Source organism: Pongo abelii, chromosome 13, assembly GCF_028885655.2.
Source record: "Pongo abelii isolate AG06213 chromosome 13, NHGRI_mPonAbe1-v2.0_pri, whole genome shotgun sequence".
Classification (NCBI taxonomy): Eukaryota; Metazoa; Chordata; class Mammalia; order Primates; family Hominidae; genus Pongo; species Pongo abelii.
The window spans coordinates 19,248,678-19,272,194 of record NC_071998.2 but is presented as its reverse complement, the minus strand read 5'-3'; the positions used below and the strand labels follow the sequence as shown (position 1 = coordinate 19,272,194).

Below are 23,517 nucleotides of genomic sequence, written 5' to 3'. Positions count from 1 at the left end.
AGCTTTCCTTTTTGACCACTTGGCTAGGCTGCAAATTTTTCAAATTTTTGAGCTCTACTTCTCATTTAAATAGAAGTTGCAACTTGAGGTCATTTCTTAGGTCACACATAAGAACACAGGCTGCTGGACGTAGAGAGGACACCTCTTGAGCTATGCTGCCTAGATGCTCATTCCACCAGATACATCCTAAATCGTCACCCCCGTGTTCACAGTTTCAGAGGTCTCCAGGGCTAAGGCCAATCAAATGTAACTTTGGCTCCTGTTCACAAGATGTTCCTCATTTTCATCTGAGACCTTTTAATTCTGGCCTTCACTGTCCATCTTTCTGTCAGCCTTCTGATCAAAAGTATTTAACAATTATTTTCAGTGGTCCAAACTTTTCCTCATCATGCTGTCTTCTAAGCGTTCCCAACTCTCCTGACCTCTCTCTTTTACCCACTTCTGAACCTGCTTCTACATTCTCAGATATCTTTGTCACAGCCTGGTAATGTGATAAAAGAAGAAAAGTCAATTTTCAGGGGGAAAATTTACAAAGGCTTCAGATATCTTCATGAAAAGAAGCTGAGTACTGATTGCCAACACAATGGGGAAAAGGTCTTGAAGGCATTTCATAGCTCCACTTCACAGCACTAATTTTGTGTACAATCATAAAGAAAAGAGGTGTAATTGGCTCACGGTTCTGCAGGCTGTAAAGGAAGCATAGTGGCTTCTGCTTCTGGGAGGACTCAGGAAGCCTCCCAATCATACCAGAAGGCCAAGGGGCAAGGAAATGCTTCATAAGGCAGCAGTAGAAGCAAGAATGAAAGAGGAAAGAGGTGCCCATCCTGTTATACAACCAGATCTCATGAGAACTCAGTATCACAAGGTCAGCATCAAGAAGATGGTGCTTAACCACTGGTGAAGGATCTGCCCCCCGCAACCCCCACCTCCACCTCCACCTCACACTGTTTCCAGGCAGAAGCCTGCTGCAGAGGCAGAGCCAGATTCATAGACCCACCAACAGCTTGCACCCCCACTGTGGAAAAGCTACAGGCACTCAACAGTAGCCCAGTTCATGAGAGCAGCCGTGGGGGCTAAAACTTGGAAAGCCACAGGTGCACTGCCCTAGTAGAGGTTGTCCATGAGGCTGTGCCTCTGCAGCAGGCGACTCCCCACTCCCACTACACCCCACCCTTCCACCACCCTACAGCCAGCCTCCTCCTCCGCACCCTGCCCACCTTTTTCCTTCCACCCCACCTGCCTCCCATCCGTGATTAAATCACTCCCATCAGGCCCTCATCTTTTTGTCATTTTCCAATCCCTCCAAACCCTCCCAATCTTTGTTAGCCACTTCTGAACCTGCTTCTACTTTTTCAGGTCTCTCTATAGCAGGTTGGCTATGTAGTAATAACACAAAACCCGATTTAAGGTGGAACATTCAGGAAGACTTCAGAAATTTGCATATAAAGAAGCCCTGTGCTAATGGCCAAGACGAATGGAAAAAGGCCTTGAAGACATTTCACAGCTCCTCTCTGCAGTTCTAATTTTCTGTATTATCCTAAGTAAAAGAGGTTTCATTGACTCAGGGTTCTGCAGGCTGTGAAAGAAGCATAGTGTCTTTTGTTTCTGGGAGGAGTCAGGGAGCCTCCTAATTATACCAGAAGGCCAAGGGACAATGAGCTGTCTCCTATGGCAGGAGTAGGAGGAAGACAGAGTGAGGAAAGAGGTTCCACAGCCTGTTAAACAACCAGATCACATGAAAACTCACTCACTGTCAGGAGGACAGCATCAAGGGGATGGTGCCTTATCATTCGTGAAAGATCTACCTGCACCATTTTATGACTAAATCTTTTTCCACCTAGGCCCACCTCTAACGTTAGGGAGTATAATTCCACATGGGTTTTGATAGGGATATAGAGACAAACCATATTATTCTGTCCCTGACCTCACGAATCTCTTGTCCTTCTCACATTGCAAAATACAATCATGCCTTGCCAGCATGAGTCTTAACTCATTTCAGCATTAACTCAAAGTTACAAAGTCCAAAGTCTCATCTGAGTCAAGGCTACAGCCTCTTTTGCCTATCAGCCTCTAAAATAAAATGCAAGATCACCGCTTCTAAGGTACAATGGTGGTACAGGCATTGTGTAAGCTTTCCAAATCCAAAAGGAAGACATTTTCCAGAAAGCTTCTTATTTCTATCTGAGACCTCCTCAGCCTAGCCTTCATGGTCCATGTTTCTGTCAGGATTTTGGTCACAACCATTTAACCAGTCTCTAAGATGGTCCAAACTTTCTCATCCATCTGTCTTCTTTTGAGCCCTCCAAACTCTTCCAACCTCTGTCCATTACCCAGTTCCAAAGCTGCTTCCACATTTTGAGGTATCTTTATAGCAATGCTCCAGTCCTCATTTGCCATTCTCTGTATGATTCATTTTGAAAAAGAGGTTTAATTGGCTCATGGTTCTGCAGGGTGGACAGGAAGCACAGGGCTTCTGCTTCTGGGAGGCCTCAGAAATCATTCAATCTTTGTGCAAGGCAAAGAAAGAGTGAGTTGTCTCAAACAGCAAGAGGAAAATGTGCAGAGTAGGGAGGTGACATAGAGTTTTCAATGACCAAGTCTCATGAGAAGTCACTCATGATTGTGAGGACAGTAGCAAAGGGATGGTGCTAAACCATTCATGACAGATTTGCCTTCAGGATTCAATCACCTTAGACCAGGATCCACCTTCAACATTAGGAAATATAATCCAACGTGAGATTGGGTGGGGACACATACTCAAATTGCATCATCAATCTTTGAATATAGACATCCAAAGCAGGCTTTATCCAGCCAGCTTATTTGAGATTCTTCACAGGGTTTGAGGTCTACAGCATATACACTAAAATATTCATACTTCAAAAAGCAATAAAGTTAAGTGGTATCATTCTTTCAAAAGTTACAATTGTAGTGTAGGAATTCATAGCATGGTTTAGGTCATGTTTGCTACTGTTTCTATTCTATTGCCATATTAACTGTTTCCTACACAATTCTATATTCAGCCTAGTTTCAATTGAGAACAAAGCCATCCTTGTACTACTGTCAATACCTGGCATCAGCTCTTTGCTAGTGTTATTATTCTGCTGTAGAAAGCATCCTTGAACTGGAAACAGTGCACAATCGAGTATCTAGTCATTCAACACTATCAATTCCTGGGTGACCTTTTGAAAAGATAGTATCTCTTGTTGCAAGAAATGCTGCAACTGTGAGTCCACGTTTCTCACTGGAATTGGATGGAAGTGGTGAATTTCAGCCACAGTGTCCAAAGAAATCCTGTTCCTGTGATTCTGACATCATCAGCCTCTGCACCTCTGTCTTCCCTTCTGCCACATGTTGCCTGCTCTCCATGACTTTGGTAAGAGCTTCCTTGTGTATGTGGATGATGTCTGGGATGTTGACCTGGTGTCCCTGAGACAGCACTAACAGGTCCATGACTGGGTCCAGTTCCTGGATGGGCTGATTGGCAAAGAACTCACCGACGGTGTTGAAGGCATCTCTGGTGAAGTGATGGCCTGGTCCAGCTCCAAGACCTGGCTGAGGCTGAAGAACTGGCCACCTTCTGATGCTCTTAAAGCCTGTCACCATAATCTGCTTGCATGTCAACTCATTGGCTGAGAAGTTGAGCTGAGTGCCCTGTGGTCCATCTTCTTGGTGAAGCACTCGAAGCCATCAATTTTGCTCTCCCACTCTTAAAGGTTGAGGGCCACCTCGGGGGTGGGCTCAGGGTCAGGAAGAAGCTGGAATTCACCATCTCATCCTTCTCAGCCTTCCTCTTGCCCTGTCTCCAGGCTGTCTCTTCAGTGCTGGTGTGACACATCAGGAAGTGATGGAAGATGTGGCACTGTGCCCGCACCCAGAAGCTGGCAGTGTGGTTCATCCACCAGATTGGGCCCTTTCTGCACTTGAACATGGAGTCCTTCTCAACATGGCCTGTGGTCTGCCTCGTGGCACCCAAGAAGCCCACAGTGCTGTAGGAGCCCTCATGCATGGACTGGAGCCCCAAAGGCGGTGCACACCCTGCTCCTGAGCCTGCTGCTCATTTCCTCTATGTGTCTCTATCTGCAGCACAGTGGTTGCACTGAGGCCTGTGCATGCCAGGCAAGGCCAAGCTGGCTCAAAGAGCAACCAGCCACCTCTGCAAGGGTGTGCCAGGAGCAGGTGGGCCAGCCACCAACCTCACTCGCTGCCAGTCAGGGTAAATCAGTTATTCTGCCCTGGAGGTAGGACCCCAGTGCCATCTGCTTTTCCTCAGGCCTCTGCTCCATCAGCCGTCAAGTGGCAGCCCCTCAGGCTGTGGGAACCTGGTCACCCCTGCTTCCTTGAGTGGGTGAGGCTGGTGGCTGGTCCATCTGCTCCAGGCACACCCTTGCAGAGGTGGCTGGTTGCTCTTTGAGCCAGCTTGGCCTTGCCTGGCATGCACAGGTCCCGGGTACCGACACCCTGCTCTGAGTGAGCTTGTCCTGTCTTGGGCCAAATTCTAACTCTGGCCAGGGCCACAGAAGGCTGAGTTCCCTGGGTGGTAATGCTGACTGCTGCTGGGGGGCCCATAGTGCCCCTCCCCTCCCAGGGCCACAGAAGGCTGAGTCCCCTGGGTGGTAATGCTGACTGCTGCTGGGGGGCCCATAGTGCCCCTCCCCTCCCAGGGCCACAGAAGGCTGAGTCCCCTGGGTGGTAATGCTGACTGCTGCTGGGGGGCCCATAGTGCCTCTCCCCTCCCAGGGCCCAGGACGAGGCCCGACTGGGCCAGGACCCTTTAGGTATGGATCTCGTTCCCCAGCAGGGGGCCTCTGTCCAACAGGTTGGATGAGAAGATGCTGCTGGTTGCCAGGGTTGTTCGGATGCCACGTTCACCCTTCCCTCCAGGGACATCAAAGTTTCCAGCTTCCCCTTTGAGAATGACTTCCCAAGGCCCAGGTGCCATCTGGGGCTGCAGGGCAGCTGGCTGCATGCTGCTCTGGCTTCTTCCATGTTGTGCTGGTCACTACCCACCAAGGGGGGTCAGATGCAGGCACCAAGTAGGGTGGTTGTCTCTGGACCTGCTTCTTGATTATCATGGAGCCAGACTGGGCCTGGTGACAGGGCCATGATGGGGTTGTCCTGGTGGTCCTGGGGGTGTCCAGAAGAGATGCAGAATGGAATTGCTGCAAGGATGAATGAGATGACTGTCAGCACAGAACAGGCACCCAGTGAATGCTCAGGGATTACCCTCAATAGCTGCCCAGAGGCCAAAATCACCCACTTGATAGTGACTGTCCCCAAGCCAGGAGGAAGAGAAGAGAGCAGGTCCCACTCACCTGAGTCTGATCAGTCAGCTATGTTGAGATGTGCCTCTCACCTAGAAAACAATCCTTCATGCAGAGCCACTCACAGAGACTGCTGTGTGTCTCTAACTGCTCCAAAACACAGAGGCGATGGGAACTCAGCAAGAGTGACATCGTGGGGTGACACAACCCACCACAACGGGAGCCTGCTTGGGTCAAGAGGGCCCAGTGTCAGTGTCCTCTATCCCCTGAACTGACATGTGTGCATGCATTGTGTTTATGTATGCGTGTGTGTGTGTGTGTACATATGGGTGTGTTTGTCTTGCTTCTCTGGCCGGGCCTAGCTGCTCCACTCACAGGTGCACCCAGGTCCTCATCACTGTCACCACCAGGGCCCAGGGCCAGGATTAGAGCCTCCCACAGGTGCTCCCCAATTTCTGCCCTCCCCACCGAGGGTGGTCTTGGGGATGCAGAGAGAGGAGGGGCGCCAAGCAGAGCAGAGAGGGCTGGCACCCTCTCTAGGTGGAACCCAGGTCGTGTGTAAAGTTGGAGGTCTGCCAAGCAGCGCTGAATTCAACACATCTTCTCACATTCTCTTTCCAGCCACCCTCCAGGGTGCCCTGACTCACCTTCCCTACAGATGGAGGCAAGGAGACTCCACAGACAAACCCCCTGCCTGAGGTCACACATCAGCTAACTGGCCAGGTTCCTGCTGACCAGGTGCCCCCAACGAGGCCCCTAATGAGCACTCCTCCATTGACCAGGTCCCACTCACCAAGTCCCCACTGACCATGTCTCCCTAACCAGGCCCCCATTAGTAGGCCTCATGGACCAGACCCCACTGACCAATTTCCCACTGACCTGGTCCCCACTGACTGGGTTCCCACTGACAAGATCACAATTTATCAGGTTGCTGCTCACCTCACCCCCACTGAATAATTCTCCATGGATCAGTCCCCAGCTGACTGAGCCCCCTCTGACCAGGCTCTCACTGACCAGGCTCCAAGCCACTAAGGCCCCACACTGACCAGACCCCTAATATACTGAATACACCCCACCGACCAGTTTTTTATTGTTTATATTCCAATCAATCAGGCCCTACTAATAAGACCACCACTGACCAGCTCCCCACTGACTAGGCTTCCAATGACTAGGTCACAAGGTACCCACTGGGTGAGGCCTTCACTGAGGAGGCCACCGCTAACCAGGTCCCTGTGATCAGGTCTCAACTGACCAGGTCCTGATGGCTAGGTCATCTCTGACCATGGTCCACTGATGAGGCCCTCGAGCAGCTGTGTTCAAAGTCTCATTACAATGCCGCCATCAGCTCACAGACCCTCCCTCCCTGCATGTGTGCCCAGGGTTCAGGCCCTGGGGGTTTTCTTGGGCCGCAAGGCCTCTCCTCCAAGACACAGGGAGGGAGTCAGCTTCAGGCTCCAGGTACCCAGCTTCACACTCACCCCGCAAGGCCCTCTGGGCCCATCTCAGAGGAGACAATGAGGTGGCCTGGCTCTGCCTGGACATGCCATCTTCCCTATTCCTGAGTGTCAGAGTGGGAAGAAGGGAGGGACATTTGGCAGACAAGACACGCTGTGCTGCTGGGTCTCCCAGGGCCCTTCCTGCAGAGCCCTGATCTAGAGACACAGCACAGAGGCTGCAGGGAGACAAATCAAGAACCCTTGAGGCTGAGCCAGGGACCACATGAGGACTGTCCCCAGACAGCTAGAAGGCCCTTTGCTAGTTTCTTGGTACTTCAGTGGATGTGGCAGTGGTTCTTCTGTTGGGGACTAGTGAGCGCGTGATGAGAAGGGCTCGCCTGTGCTTCCTCGGTGGTTCCAACTCTGCTTCTAAGAAAAATTACTCATTCTCGGGCTGCTGCAGAGAAAATACAACATTAGTTTAGAACACCTTGTGCCAGAAAGTCAAAAAGTGCTGACAGAGTAATGGGGACAAATCAAAAAGACATAAAGTCAGCTTGAAATGTCTACCACTGGCCTAATCTTGGGGAACTGGAGCACCAGAATCATGAGCTTTCCCTTCTCCTTTATTTATTGGTTTTATTTCTCCATGTAGAACAAAGAAGAGAATAAGAAAAATAATCATCTGGCAACCATCACAGTAATACTTGTTCAAACACAAGTCATCCATGAAATGCTTAATCTAGTGGGTTTTGAGGAGTAACCAGATATTTACAGAGCTTCAAAGTATCTCCACACAAAATACTATTGAACTACAAAAAGAAAATCGTAACATTAGTATGGACAAACCTGGCAGATACTCTTTAAGTCTCCTACTATATATGGTAATAAAAACTGTAAAATGCAAAGAAGCCTTCGATGACCTTTACTAAAGGATCAATGATGACTTGGTTGTTTGGCTGTTTAAACAGCTGACATTCAGGCAATTTGAATAGGCCAAACTCAATAATACTGGTGTTCATTTGCAAGATCCACTTAAAACTTAAGGAGGCTAAAAAACATCATTTAAAATAACATATAAATATACATCATATATGATATGAAAATATTCTACTTTAGTAAAGACTGTGATGTTTTATATTTTATGAGAAACAATTAAAATTTCATGTAAATAGCCCAGTAATAAAGTTTTATGATCTTTTAAATCATACAACTTTTCCTTAAGATTTTATGGTTAAATATTCTCTTCATTAGATGTGGCTTACCAGCGGATTCTAGAGAAGAAAGTAGACGGGAGCAAGTGCCCATCACAGCAAAAGCTGGAAAGAAAAAGAAAGGATTATGTTCTTTACCTAAAACATTTCAGTTAACGAAGTGTAAGTTTAAAATGTAGAGTTGAGAACGTTATCAGAGTTAATAAGAATGAGAAATATGTACGTGCAATTACAATACAAAATTACTATTAAATCATTTAAACATGGCATTAATTCCAATTGTGGTTAAATATCACAGCTTTTTCATTCTTCATTCATGTATTCAACAGCCACGTGCTAAGGTACTAGAGCCAGCACTGGAATTACAAGATGAAGATGGCACGGTCCACCTCCCAATAGTCATATGCTATAACCTAAAAGACAGGCAGGTAATGTCCATATAGAGTCATAGATACCATGACAGGTATACAGCAGGGCACTACTGGAACATGCAGAAGGGACATCTATCCCACTTTTGTGTCAATATCATGGGCTTTCTGGTGGAGGGGATACATAGGTTGATGACTGAAGGATGAGGAAAATCTTGCCAGATAGACAGAAGAGGCAAAGGCAAAGATCCTGAGGTAACAAAGAGCCCTGCGGAGTTCTACTCTGTCCACTTTGGTGCTAGAGCAAAGGGCAGAATGCAGTAAGTGGCGAGAGACAAGGCTGAGTAACCTGACAAGAATTACACTGACGTGGGTGTTTTTATTTCATGGTGAAATTTTTGGAACTTTTCCTGAGAACAGATGTAAGCCAATTGATGCCTTTGTTTTTGGAGAATCGTTTCAGTGTGCTGGCTGACAGTTCCATGAGGATGGCAAAAGTAAACAAATTGTAGAGCCAATAAAAAAGAGATAGATCCACTTCTTGGAAATTTTTTAAGCTATGGAACATGATGAATTAATGGTGCATAAGTATACTCTTCACTGTGAAAGTTTTTGTTTTCATATCTTTCATTAGATGTGTGTAAGAAAGATACTGAACGTAGTATCTACTAACCCAACAATGAAAAGGAATGCCATTTGCTATTTACACTTTATTACTAAAATAAACCTAAATTTAATTAATACATTTTGGCAACATACTTTTCTTTGTGTCTGTAATTATTTGTTCTACACAGTCCAGCTCCATCTAAAACAAGTAAAAAATAATAATAATAATGTTTAAGTTAAACAAGAGACATTATCATAAGATTAATATATCACTTACAAAATGTGGCCTTTAGTATTTTTAGTGACTAGACATAACACGAAGTTTGCTTAAATAGAAAAATAATCACATAAGTAAAATTTCTACTTATTCTAAGTTTAGATAATAGAGGATGTATGTGTGTAATGCTGTTTAGAGTAATCTGACAAAAATAGATAATATTGGTCTATTGGATATACATAATTTTAGAAAGGTGGTGTTTTATTAGTACAAAGGTTAAACAATGGCCGGGCACGGCAGCTCATGCCTGTAATCCCAGCACTTTGGGAGGCAAATGTGGGCAGATCACGAGGTCAAGAGATCGAGACCATCCTGGCCAACATGATGAAACCCTATCTCTACTAAAAATACAAAAATTAGCTGGGTGTGGTGGTGCATGCCTCTAGTCCCAGCTACTCAGGAGGCTGAGGCAGGAAAATGGCTTGAACCCAGGAGGTGGAGGTTGCAGTGAGCCGAGATCATGCCAACGGCACTCCAGCCTAGTGACAGAGTGAAATGCCATCTCAAAAAAAAAAAAAGAAAAAAAAAGGTTAAACAATTAAAGTCATATTTTGCAATGAATGCATTGCTTTGAAATTCTTAGCAAAACTCTGTCCTTTATAAAAGTTTAATCCATGGTTTACTTCAACAAATTTTTTCTTAAAAAGAAATTTATATCCTTTACTTACTGAAAAAAATATGTAAAGTTTTCTTTTTTTTTTTTTTTTTCTAGTTTGTGTTCTAAATTAAAGTGGTACCTGTGTAAATTTCTTCCAAAAGTCTATTGAGGAATGCTGAGGTTTGGAGTACAATTGAACCCATCACACAGGCAGTGAGCATAGGACCCAAGAAGCAGTTTTTCAACCCTGGCCCACTCTGTCCCTCCCCATTCTTATTTCCCAGAGTCTATTGTTCCCATGTTTATGTCAATGGGCACCTAATGTGTAGCTCCCACATATGAGTGCAAATGAGATATTTGGTTTCTGTTTCTGTGTTAGTTTGCTTAGGATAGTGGATTCCAGCTGTATCCATGTTGCTGCAAAGGACATGATTTTGTTCTTTTCATGGCTGCATAGTATTTGGTATATATGGAATTTTCCAATCTACCTTGGATTTTCAATCTACCTTGGGTGCACCTGCCTTGACTCCATGTCTTTGCTATTGTGAATAGTGCTGCAATGAACATACATGTGCATGCATCTTTTTGTTACAATGATTTATTTTCCTTTAGGTATACCCCTAGTATAGTAATGGGGTTGCTGCATGTGGGATTACAGGTGCCTGCCACCACGCCTGGCTAATTTTTGTAGTTTTAGTAGAGACGGAGTTTCATCATGTTGGCCAGGCTGGTATCAAACTCCTGTCCTCAGGTGATCCGCCTGCCTCGGCCTCCCAAAATGCTGGGATTACAGGTGTGAGCCACCACATCTGGCCAAGCACAAAGCTTTTAACGGAAAAATGGAAATGAACCTTTCAGTATTTTGTTTATTTAATTCATAAAATGCACTTATTTTGGGTTCTATTAAATAATAAATATCTATATGTTGTCAAGTGTTTGGTTGCCTGTCATTCACTTGTGATTATGGGTGGAAAGAGTTAAGTTGGTGCAAAGAAACTTTAAAAGTGGTATGGGCTGGGCACAGAGGCTCACCCCTGTAATCCCAGCACTTTGGGAGGCTGAGGTGGGTGGATAACAAGGTCAGGAGTTCGAGACCTGCCTGGCCAATATGGTGAAATCCCATCTCTACTAAAAATACAAAAATTACCCAGCTGTAGTCCCAGCTACTTGGGAGGCTGAGGCAGGAGAATCACTTGAACCCAGGAGGTGGAGGTTGCAATGAGCTGAGATCATGCCACTGCACTCTAGCCTAGGCAACAGAGCGAGACTCCAGCTCAAAAAAAAAAAAAAAAAGAAAGAAAGTGATATGAACCACAGACAAACTACAATCAAGTAGAGAAAGACAAAGCATTTCAAAGTATACCATCAGTTATTAGGCAATAACATGCATTTTCTAAAACCTAACTTAAATGCAGCTTTTAAAGAAATTTTAAATGTGTCAGTTTAACCACATTTATTGAATAAAGTTAGCAAATGTGTGTCTCTTGAAAATGAGAGCTCCAGGGAATTAAAAAATGTAAAGTTTCCATTTCCTTTCTGTGTTAACACAGCTAATTATAATCTTTACTTAACATGCATAAGTCAACAGAACAACTCAGTATTTCACCAAATTATAAACAAGAATTATATTAGAGAAATGAAACCCAAAAGAGAAATGGTCATATAACTAACCTCATTCAAGGAGTTCTTGCAGGTATTTGAAGTCTGTGGGTTTGAAGTAGGAATTCTTATGGCCGTTTTGGGAATGTATTTTCTGTCAAGTCCTATACTATTAAGATTTTCAACACAAGGTAACTCTGGGTCTGGCTTTGTACGAAGAGTGCTGAGAAAATATTTCATCCGCTGTTTCTCCATAAAGAGCTTGGTGCTGATCACTGCTATTTTCTTATCCGATCTGTAAAGAGAGCAAAGACAAATGCTTAGTATTTCATTTTTCCTTGAACGATTCTTAATGACTTGCATTTTTAAAAAAGTTGCCCTGAGAGTAAACCAAATTACCCGTTAAACAGTGTTTTCACACGAAGATGTGTGAGAGCATACCTCTTGTAAGTAGCGGTAATTTTAAAATCATTCTAAATAAGTATATGTGTTTCTAAGGTGATTTCTACTGAACAAGCAGTTCATAGTAGACAGGCAAGAGAAATGGCTATCAGTGATGTACGGCTCAACAGATAACCTAGCTGCCTTCTAAAATAGCTCTACTTATGAGATTCTAAAGATTCCTTTAGAAATACCTGTATTTAAAGGGTAACTATGTGGGAAAATGATTATGTTAATTTGCTTGACTATAAGAACTACTTCACTATAAATAATTATATGAAAACATCATGTTGTACTCCTTAAATAATGTAGATTAAGAAAATTAAAATGAACAAAAATAATCTAGAAATACTTGTGTTTAGTAAACCAGTTTCAGGTTTCACCCTTGTACATTTCATCCATTATCTAAGAACACTTAAGTATTTGGCACTGAGGAATAACTCAGAGCAACAACTCCTGGGGGAGAACTAGACTGGTTGGTTGGTGATCAAAAAGAACTAAAGCATCTCTGAAGGCAATTAGCCCCCAGCACTGTGACCAAGGCACTGGAGGTGGGGCTTGTTCTTTCTGCTTCCACACACCCCTTCAGGCTGAACAAGGTGTTATTTTTGAACCACCTTGTGGATTACACTTCTTTTCATTCCTGTGATAATTATTCCCTCTTTCACAAGGATGCCTTTATGTAACACCTTGAAAATGTTACACAAAGAGTCTTTCTTGAGGCACCCTCTAGTGATAACACCTAAAGATCACAATCAAAAACAGTCCCTGCCTGAGTGCCAGGATGTGCCCAGAGTAGCAGTATCACTTGATACTTTGGGTTTAGGTTGTGATCTATGAAAAAATAAATTAAACTCATTAATATTCCCATTTAGGGAAATTCTGACAAGTAATTTTATAACAAGATCACTTTATTAATCATAAAGCTTCAAAAATACTTAGTGAAAAAACTAACAGGTCAGGTTAACTACATGAGACTTTTCAGGGGAAAAAAAGCCACACAAAAACAAAAAAAGAGAAGAGAGACAGAAACTATCCTTGATGAACATTTTAAAGGTAGGATTATTTACTAACATTATTTTCCAAATTACATTATCAAATTAGCATTCACTTCCTACTGATCTCCTGAAGCCATCTCACTAAAAATTATGATTTCAAAACAAATTAATGGGCCTAATTCATTCTCTATGAGTATATGTTTTGACTTACTTCGTTAATTTTTTTGACATGGAATTGTTAGCTTTCAATGTTACTGCAAAGGCTTCCTTATATTCTTCTAATTCAGTTGTAACCTCTTCATAAGCAGTTTTCATTTTGGAGAATTTACATTCCACATCTTTAAGTGTGAGTTCCTTCTTTTTTAGTGAAGCTGTATTATCCTTGTTTAACTGCTCTAATTGTTTTTCATATTCTGCTTTTTCCTAAAACAAATGAAAAGAATACACTTTTAAAACAATTATAAGTTAATTACCATATGTTTGTTGCCTTTCATTTTGAATCAGTGATTCGAAGAGCAATTTTGAATATGTTAAAAAGAGGCTAAAGCTTAAAATATTTATCAGCAATATCAACAAAACTAATAATTGAATTCAGAATTAAGTCTGATTTATAAAAATTTGAAATCATAATTATGTTACTATTAATGTAATCTGGTCCTATAAAAAGTAATAGAATCCATTTATAATTTTAAAAAGTGAACAATGAACAATGTTGCTTAAGACCAATTCAAAAGTATCATATAATTTCTAAATCACAGTTTTCTCTTATGCCAACTGGTCTTAATCATCAAATTCCCCCTTTTACACTATAGTGAGAATCATTACTTTGAAAGATTGATTTTGTTATAATAATAATAATGGAAATTTAAATATTTAAAAGGAAAAAAGTCACTTTTTTCTAGAACTCTACAAAGGAGATTGCCCTAAGAGAGGCAGAGGAAACACAATATATACATATCCAAAATACAGTTTGCAGTGAAATAAATGAAAGCCCATTACAGATAAACTTACCTGATTTTAAAAACTAACCTGTAAATGGATTTCTTCTAATTTTTCTATTGCCTTCGTTGCCCTTTCATCCAGCTCCGATTTATATTCTTGTACTTTGCCAAGTTCTACCATATCTTTTTCCATATGTGTCTTAAGATTTAATACTTCTTCTTCCAACATCTTTTTATCCTTCTCAAGTTCTTCACATTTCTCTTGTACTTTTCTCATAGATAATAACTCCTGATGAAGAACTTCATTGTCTTTGGCCAAATTGACACATTTTGAAGACACAGCTTCCTTCTCGGCCATAAGATCATCAAACTGCATGAATAAAATAATAGAGCTTGATAATGAAGCAGGCTGAGAATAATCTAATACAAAACCAATAGCAAGTTTTGAAATGCATTGACTTGCAATAAAATGTTATCTACAATGTAGTAGATTCTTCAAAGGTGGACGCTTAAATTACTCAGAATTTTAAGAACAAAGTTAAAGCTACCATGAGTCACAAAAATATGCTTTACTGTCATCATCTTTCCACAGAACTTTTGCACTTGCTTTTACTTTTTTTTTTTCTGATAATTCGTTTTTGTTCCTCCTTAAATTGCACTAAGTTATCTCTTAGTAAAAAGTGTCTAACCACCTTCCCTCACCATCATTCCCCAAAATTTGTCAAAAAAACTTTCAGAGATATCATATTGAGTTATTTAGGCCAAAGTCAATAAATGGCTCTCAGAATAAGACTTTGAAAATAATGTAATACTCTACGCTAGGCATGGTGGCTCACACTTGTAATCCCAGCACTTTAGGAGGCTGTGGCAGAAAGATCACTGGAGGCCAGGAATTTGAGATCAGCCAGAGCAACATATTGAGACCCCTATCTCTACAAAAAAACAAATTTAAAAAATTAGCCAGGCATGGTGGCTCAGGTCTGTAGACCCAGCTAGTTGGGAGACTGAGGCAAAAGGATGGCATGTATCCAGAGTTCAGGACTGCAGTGAATTATGACCACATCACTGCACTTCTGCCTGGATGATGGACAAAGACCATATCGCAAAAAAACACAAAATAATGAATCCTGTAAATAAGGATTCTGATGCCATAAGCCTTTCCCTAAACCGCAAACGTTTCATGCTAATTTGAATTGCATTTTAAGAAGTAATGATTCTTGGGGTAAAGGCCACAGAATACAGCACCCAGAAACAAATCCACATATTTACAGCCAACTGATTTTGGAATAAGGTGCCAAGAACATACATTGGGGAAAGGACACCCTCTTCAAATGAATGGCACTGGGAAACTATCCATATGAAGAATGATACTACCTTCCTATCTAACACCATATAGCAAAATAAACTCAGAATCCATTGAAGACTGAAATGTAAGGCCCAAAATTATCAAACTATTATAAGTAAACAGAGGGAAAATGCTTCAGGACATTAGTCTGCACAAAGATTTGTATAGGTAAGACATCAGAAGCATAGGCAACAAACAAATGATAGACAAATAGTACTACAACTGAGTGAAGAGAAAATCTGTAGAATGGAAGAAAACATTTTGAAGCTATTCATCTAATAAAAGACAAATATCCAAAATACACAAGGAACTCAAACACCCTGACAGTAAACAAAAATAATCTGAGTTCAAAACTAGGCAAAAGATCTGATTAGATATTTCTCTTTTTTTTTAAGAGAAAAAAAAGAAATACAAATGGCCAATAAATACATTTAAAAATGTTCAGTATCACTAATCATCAGGGAAATACAAATCAAAGCTACAATGTGATATAATCTTGCTCCATTTCAATAAATGGCTATCATAGAAAACACACAAAAAAGTGCTGGTGAGGTTTCAGAGAACAGTAAACTCTTACATGCTGTTGGTGGGAAGGTAAACCAGTGCAGCTACTATAGAAAACAACATGAGGTTTTCTCAAAAAATGAACAATGGAATTGCCGAGGGATCCAGCAACCCCACTACTGGGTATTCAGGCAATAGAAAAGAAAACAATAGATCACAAGGATACTTGTCCTCATATGTTTATTGTAGCACTATTCACAACAGCTAATGTATAAAATCAACCTACATGTCCATCAACAAATGAATGGACAAAAAAATTGTGGTACACATACACAGTGGAATACTCACCATATAAAAAAAATGAAATCCTCTTACTTGTAGCCACGTGGATCAGTCTGGAGGATATTATGTTGAGTGCAGACACAGAAAGATAAATACTGCACATTCTCACTCATGTGTGGGAGCTAAAGAAAAATTGAGGGCTGGGCAACATGGCTGATGCCTGTAATTTCCTAGCACTTTGAAAGACCGAGGCAGGAGAATCACTTGAAGCCAAAAGTTCCAGAGCAGCCTGAGCAACATAGAGAGACATCTCTACAAAGTGAAAAATCAGACAGGTACAATGGTGCACGCCCATAATCCTAGCTGCTCAGGAGGGTGAGGTCGGAAGATCACATGGGCCCAACAGTTTGAGGCTGCAGTGAGCTATGATCAAATCACTGTCTCTAGTCTGGATGACTACAGTTGCCCAGAGCCCAGACTACACTAGCAAGACCCTGTCTCTTAACAACATAAAAGCTCATAGAAGTAGGAGAGGGGAGTCTGGTTAATGGATACAGAATTACAGTTAGATAAGAGGAATGAGTTCTGATGTTCTGTGGCATTGTAGGGTGAATATGGTTAACTATGATTTATTGAATATTTTTAAAAAGCTAGAAGATTTTGAAAGTTCACAATTCAAAGAAATGAAAAATCGTTGACGTAGTAAGAAGTAGTAAATATGCTAGTTAGCTTGATCATTATGCACTATATAAATGTATCCAAATGTCACTCTATAGCCCATAATTATGTATATACATGTCAATTAAAACAAAAGAGAATCTATATTCATCTCATTAAAAGAATAGAATATGGGTCATCCTTACTGATGGCCTTCTCCTAATGAATAGAATGCAGTAAAAGGGATACCATGTGGCTTCCCTATCTCAGACTGCTTTCCCTTTGAACCCAGCCCCCAGATTGTGAGAGAGATCAGTCCACAAAGACTGCCTGGGAGTGCCAGTGTCAGTGTTCATGCTGCCTGCCCCAGCCGAGGTTCCCGCCAATGGCCAGCATCAACCATCAAACACATGGGTGAGCAAAGCTTCAGATGATTCACTTTCTCCAACTTCCTAGGGAAGCTGAGGGGAGCAGAGACAAGCTGTCCTGGCCAATCTTTTTCCAAACCACAGGTTCATGAACAAAATAAATGTTTTTCTTTTAAGCCACAAAACTCTGGGTAATTGTTAGAAAAATAAGTTTTAAAAAGAGACAACAGGAAACATAACTTATGTAGCAGAAAAGAGTCCCTTTAAAGTAGGATCTAATAAATATTGAGATTAATTTATTGATGACAAACATTATTGAGAAGCAGCAGACAACCAGGAGAGAGATGTAAGCTGCTGAGGAGGAAATTTTCCTAAAAACCCCTCAATGATGAACTCTGATAATAAGACAAGGGTGTCTCCTTACAATTTCCCCTCAAGTTAGGAAATAAGACTGCAAAGCAAGAAGACATATGATTTGAAAAACAACTGGAAATACTTGGTTACATAACCAAAATCAGACATTTACCTGATTTCAATTAATGAAAATTCTAGAAGAAGAAGCTTTGAGTATTTATTAATCAATCTAGTGTTCGATTTTCACTTTCCTTTTTCTCAATGAGGAAATAAGGAGGAAATTATGAAATGACTTTTACTCTTCACAGAAGTAAAATAAACAGCATACTTTGAGTGTTAAGACATCAAATGCAATTTCTCCTTTACCTTACTTCACGTTTGTTTGTATGGAGAAGTTAAGACCATCCCATCTCTATATTAGACCACAATGCTTCTCTATAGCACACAACTTGGCTCTGAAATTTTGAAATTCAAAATACAAATCTACTACTTGTCTCTGATAAATTGCCTGAATATTACCTGATTTTTAAGTGCTGCACTCCTAAAACTTTTTCTTGGAATGAGTTAAACTTTTTATTCCAAGAATCCTTCACTGAGCTAGAAAGCAGAGCTGGGCATCTCTGTTTCAGTAAAAGGAGGTCAATACAGAAACTGTGGTTTCTGAGAATGCAAGATCTGCACCAAGAAAAGGATTAGCCACAGTGTTACACAAGAGAACAAGATGCCAGGTGGAAAGAGGATCTGCGAACTGAAAGACGATGACTTCACTTGATTTCCACTGAGGAAAGCTGGCAGCTCAGACTTAAACTCCTCCTTCCTGGATGGTAAACATCTATGGATGATTCTATGAATTATAATGAGATCGTAAAACATAAGGCACTCAATAGTAGACTATTTCAGCAGATCCTGTGACCAAAATTTACTGAAAATGAAACTATAGAGGGAGGCAGTGGATAAGAGACTAAAGGTTTAAATGGAGAAAGAAAGAAATAGTGTGTCTCGTAAGCCTGACTTGCCATGATGTCTCAGAGTAAGTACGGTATAAGCTGGCCACAGACTCCTCTGAGACACAAAAGGTGAAGTTAAAGATATTCTACTACATTTAATTTTTATTATGACATAAGACAACTGGTAATATGCAACACGATTGAAAAATTTTTCTCAGTAAATTCAACTTGGTCCTGGTATAAGAATAGACATAAACTAAGAATAGACATAAACTAAGAATTGATCATCTAAAAATAAACCTGCACATTTACAGTCAATTGATTTTATACAAGGTTAACAAAAAATCAGAATGGGAAAAGAACAGTCTTTTCAATAAATGATATTGGAACAACTGGGTATCCATGTGCAAAAAAAATTATAAAGTTGGACTCTCACCTAATACCATATTTAAAAATTAACTCAAAATACAACAGTCAACTGTAACAGCTAAAACTATAAAACTCTCAGAAGAAAACATTGGTATAAATCTTTGTGACTGCATTTGGCAGTGTTTTCTTAGCTATGACTCTAAAGGAAAAACGGATTCAATGAACTTCAAAATTGAAAACTGCTGTGCCTGAGAAGACAGTATGAAGAAGTGAAAAGGTAAGACATTGAGTGGAAGAAAGTATTTGAAAAGCGTCTATCTGATAAGGGACTTACATATATAGGATATATAGAGAACCCTTGCCATTCATAAATAACAAGATAACCCAATTTAAAAAATGGGCAAAGAATTTGAATAGATATTTCTGCAAAGAAGATGTAAAGATGGATAATAAGCACATTAATAGATGCTTAATGTAATTAGTCATTAGGAAAATGTAAATCAAAACCACCTTGTATCACTTCACACCACAGGATCAAATCTTTGTTCAATAAAAAAGAGAAATTAAGTGTTAGGAAAAATGTAAAGAAATTAAAGCCCTGATCCAATGCTGCTGGGGATGTAAAGTGGTGCAGCCACTTTGGAAAACAAACTGGCAGCTCCTCAAAATGTTAAGCATGAAGTTACCATATGACCCAGAAATTCCAGTCATAAGTATATACTCCAGAAAAATAAAAACATATGCAAGCACAAAAACTCATACATAAATGTTTACAGCAGTATTATTATTATGTTTTTTTTGAGACGGAGTCTTGTTCTGTAGCCCAGGCTGGAGTGCAGTGGTGTGATCTCAGCTCACTGCAACCTCTGCCTCCTGGGTCCGGGTTCAAGCAATTCTCCTGCCTCAGTCTCCTGAGTAGCTGGGATTACAGGCACGCACCACCACGCCCAGCTAATTTTTGTATTTTTAGTAGAGACAGGGTTTCACCATGTTGGCCAGGATGCTCTTGAACTCCTGACCTCGTGATCCACCCGCCTCGGCCTCCCAAAGTGCTGGGATTACAGGTGTGAGCCAACACCCCTGGCCTATAGCAGCATTATTAATAAGAGTCAAAAAGTGGAAAGAACCCAAAGGTCCATCACCTCATGAATGGTTACATAAAATGTTTGATGTATCCATACAATGGAATATTACTCAGCAATAAGAAGAAATTAAGTACTGATACTGATAGAAGTAGGAGACAGCAAAATGCCTAGGCAGATATGGAAGGGTTCCCAGAGAATCTCCAGGCCCACAAGTGTCTACACCAGATAAAACATCTGGTGCAGATCAGGGAACCTGCACAGGGGCCTGCCTGGACATGCCAGCAGCAGACTGGAGGCCCACATGCACTGGGGGGGTTGAGGTGGAGCCACCAAGAATTCACGCCTTATGCAGAGGAGGAGCCTGGCCTCTTCAGCTCATGTGTGCTGGTCCTGGTATTCAATTGTGAGGTGGAAATCTGTTTGCAGGACCCCTCTCTTTGCTGAGAGCTTCCCTTTCACTTCATAAATTCTGTCCTTCTCGCCCTTCAATGTATCCACGTGGCTAATTTTTCCTGGTCATGAGAGAAGAACCCAGATTTAGCTGAACTAAGGAGCGAAAGCCCTGCATCAACACCTGCTACAGCACAGATGCAGCATGAAAAATTATGCTAAGCGAAATAAGCCAGTCCCAGTAGACCACTTGCTTTTTATTTCAGAGGCTTATAGGCAAATCTGTACAAAGAAGGTGGGTGGTCCCCTAGGGCTGAGGGAGAAAGGGAAAACTAGTGAAGATGGCTAAATGATGTGGGGTTTGTTTTTAGGGTGATGAAAGAGTCCTAAAATTGATTGTAATGATGATTACATAACTCTCTGAAAATACTAAAATTCAATGACTTATGTATTTTAAATGAGTGAATTGCATGGTGTGTTAATCACTTCTCAATAAACCTGTTACACCCCAAAATTTATTTGGTACTGGTGATCTGGAGACATGGGCTGCTTGGTTTCAGATCACTGGCCAGGGTTCAAGACATCAGAGAATCAACAGCATGTCTTTTGTATAGAAAAATATATACATATATATATTTTAAAGTATCCTTTTTATTAGTATCAAGTCTGTAAAATTAAATGAAAAATCTTTCACTGCTTAAAGCACTGAGAGATTTATATTGAGGAGCAAGACCTTGTATTCTTTTGCCCCAATTTCTATCTAAAGGGTCTGGGAATCACACCCTTCAAACAATCAGATCTCATCAGATGGGTTTGATTAACTCTTACAATGTGGCTTCCTTTCTAACCTGATTCTGGTACAGCATCACAGAGAGAAGAAGCTGAAAAAAATCAAAGTATTTTACCCCCAAATATATATTTTTTGACATATTTTGAAATGGCTGTTGCAGGGCCAAAAGATTCAAATGGCCATACAAAGCTGTCTTCTGTGGGGGAATTTGCATCTGCAAGAAGTCTTCATTAATATAGCCCAATCTCTCCCCTTCTAGGTCCCTAGAAGGTCTCCCCTTCCCAGATCTAGGGAAGATTAACTCAGATCCTGATGCATTTAAAGTCTGAAAAGATATATTTACCCTCTATTTTCTCTGAGGGCTGCCAGCTAGGAGGCTTCATCTACATAATAAGAATCTTAACCTCCATAATCACCTTATCTTAATTAAGGCCTTCCTTTATACCTATTTCCAGTTTTAGACAACAGATTTTCTTTATCAATTGTCACTTAAGAATCCTTAAAACCCACCTATGACTTGTTAGCCCCTCCTTTTTGATGTCCCACTTTTAGGCTCAGCCAGTGTATGCCTTCCTCATATTGATTTATGATTTTCCCCACAACTCTGTCTGCTGGAAATGTACAAAACCAAACTGTAATGTGACTGTCTCATCAAACATTCTCAAGAGCTCTTGAGATTGGGTAATCCAGGGCCACAGTCACCATACTGGCTCAGAATCAACCTCCTTAAACGTATTTTGGCTGAATTTGGGTTTATCCATCATTAATATTTCTCCAAATTACATAATTTTAATCCCCAAACTGATTTAAAATTACCTTATATTTAAATATAAATTATTGTATTATAAAGATACATGCATTTTTATGTCCATTGCAGCACTATTCACAATAGCAAAGACATGGAATCAACCCAGATGTCCATCAACGATAGACAGGATAAAAAAACGTGGTGTATATACATCATGGAATACTATGGAGCCATACAAATGAATGAGATCATGCTTTTTGCAGGGACATGGATGAACTCAAAGCTGTTATCCTCAGCAAACTAATGCAGGAACAAAAAACCAAACACTGCATCTTCTCACTTGTAAGTGGGAGCTGAATGATGAGAACACATGGACTCGGGGAGGGGAACAACAAACACTGGGGCTTGCTGGGGTCAGGAGGGAGAGCATCAAGAATAATAGCTAATGCCTACAGGGCTTAATACCTAGGTGATGGATTGATACATGCGGCAAACCATCATGGCACACATTTACCTGTGTAACAAACCTGCACCTCTTGCACATGTAATCTAGACCTTAAGATAAAATAATAATCTTTTAAAATTACCTTCTGTTTTAGCTTCTTAATCAGAATATCCATTTTCAGTTGATCTGTATTTAAGTCTCCATGGCAACTGAAGTCTTCATTTCCAAATGCATTTAACATATTTATTGTCATTTCTAGGCATTTCTTGTACCTGCAGAAATGTAAGAACTAGTAAGTCAAGTATTTTTAAGAGTAAATATTTAATAATTGTTTAAACAGATATTATGTTATGGCATATCAAAGAAACAAATCTATAAACTATGATCCTCTCAGTTTCAACTGAACATAGTTTGAAAGCATTCTATATGAAATTATAATCTTAGATAAATAATATGAAGAACAATTTTATGGTATATATAGCAGGTAAAGTGATAATAGCCATACAGGGTTTTTTTTGTTTTTTTTTTGAGATGGAACTTCACTCTTGTTGCTCAGGCTGAAGTGTGATGGCGTGATCACGGCTCACTGCAACTTCCGCTTCCTGGGTTCAAGTGATTCTCCTGTCTCAGCCTCCCAAGTAGCTGGGATTACAGGCATGTGCCACCACGCCTGGCTAATTTTGTATTTTTAGTAGAGATGGGGTTCACCATGTTGGTCAGGCTGGTTTTGAACTCCTGATCTCAAATGATCTACCTGCCTTGGCCTCCCAAATTGCAGGGATTACAGGCATGAGCCACCACACCAGGCCTAACCATACAGTTTTTTATAAATAAACTATTCATATCCATTTTGGTATGCTAAGATGAAATAACATATTAGTAAATATAAGGCATAACTGAGAGATGAGTAACCAAGATTTAAAAAAAGTAAAACACATATATGTTTGAAAAAGACACAAAAATACATTTTGATATCCATTGACCACAGTCTATAAGAAGAAAAAAAAGTACACACAAAAAGCACAAGGACATTATTCAATGTAGAAAAAGAGAAGAAAACATCTTTAATGTCTGAATTGAGGAGAAAAAGAAAACAGGCAGTTTTAGGAAAAAGGAAAGGTGGATATGTGATGATTTAAAGACTTTGAAGAAGAGATCTAGAGATCTTTACTGACATAATGTCAACAAAATGAAAGACACAAAACCATGTAGAGAAAGACAATGACAGAAAAATTTTGATTAGAATCAGAAAACCAAATTAAGTGCTCAGTAAATACATAGAAAAGCAGCTGTGTTCAGGGCTTCAAAGACACATTCCATTTTTTTTTTAAAATCTGTGATCAAAACATGAATGCTCATTTTACTCTTTTTCTTTAGGTTATACTTTTTTATATATAAAATTTATTTCTGTAAAACAGAAGTTTAATAAGATGTACACTTCATGTATACAATGGAGGTACCCATGTAAAATGAGTAAATTTCCATGATATGTTT

General features: G+C 40.6%; 1 protein-coding gene across 2 annotated transcripts in view; it reads right to left on the bottom strand.

Annotated features, from left to right (window-relative positions):
- Nucleotides 1–4,484: 4,484 nt before the first annotated feature.
- The window catches only part of ANKRD18A (ankyrin repeat domain 18A), a 57,313-nt gene continuing 38,280 nt past the window's right edge, over nucleotides 4,485–23,517 (bottom strand). The window contains exons 12-20 of one of the 2 annotated variants that reach the window (XM_063714139.1): nucleotides 22,166–22,295; nucleotides 13,828–14,109; nucleotides 13,010–13,221; nucleotides 11,432–11,654; nucleotides 9,039–9,084; nucleotides 7,963–8,016; nucleotides 6,740–7,154; nucleotides 5,313–5,485; nucleotides 4,485–5,159 (exon numbers count right to left, since the gene is read on the bottom strand). In XM_063714139.1, the coding sequence (XP_063570209.1) occupies nucleotides 7,141–7,154; nucleotides 7,963–8,016; nucleotides 9,039–9,084; nucleotides 11,432–11,654; nucleotides 13,010–13,221; nucleotides 13,828–14,109; nucleotides 22,166–22,295 (961 nt within the window). In that variant the 3' untranslated portion in view covers nucleotides 4,485–5,159; nucleotides 5,313–5,485; nucleotides 6,740–7,140. Of the gene's footprint in view, nucleotides 5,160–5,312; nucleotides 5,486–6,739; nucleotides 7,155–7,897; nucleotides 8,017–9,038; nucleotides 9,085–11,431; nucleotides 11,655–13,009; nucleotides 13,222–13,827; nucleotides 14,110–22,165; nucleotides 22,296–23,517 lie in introns of those variants that run through there. The other variant, XM_054519679.2, reaches the window with a different exon arrangement.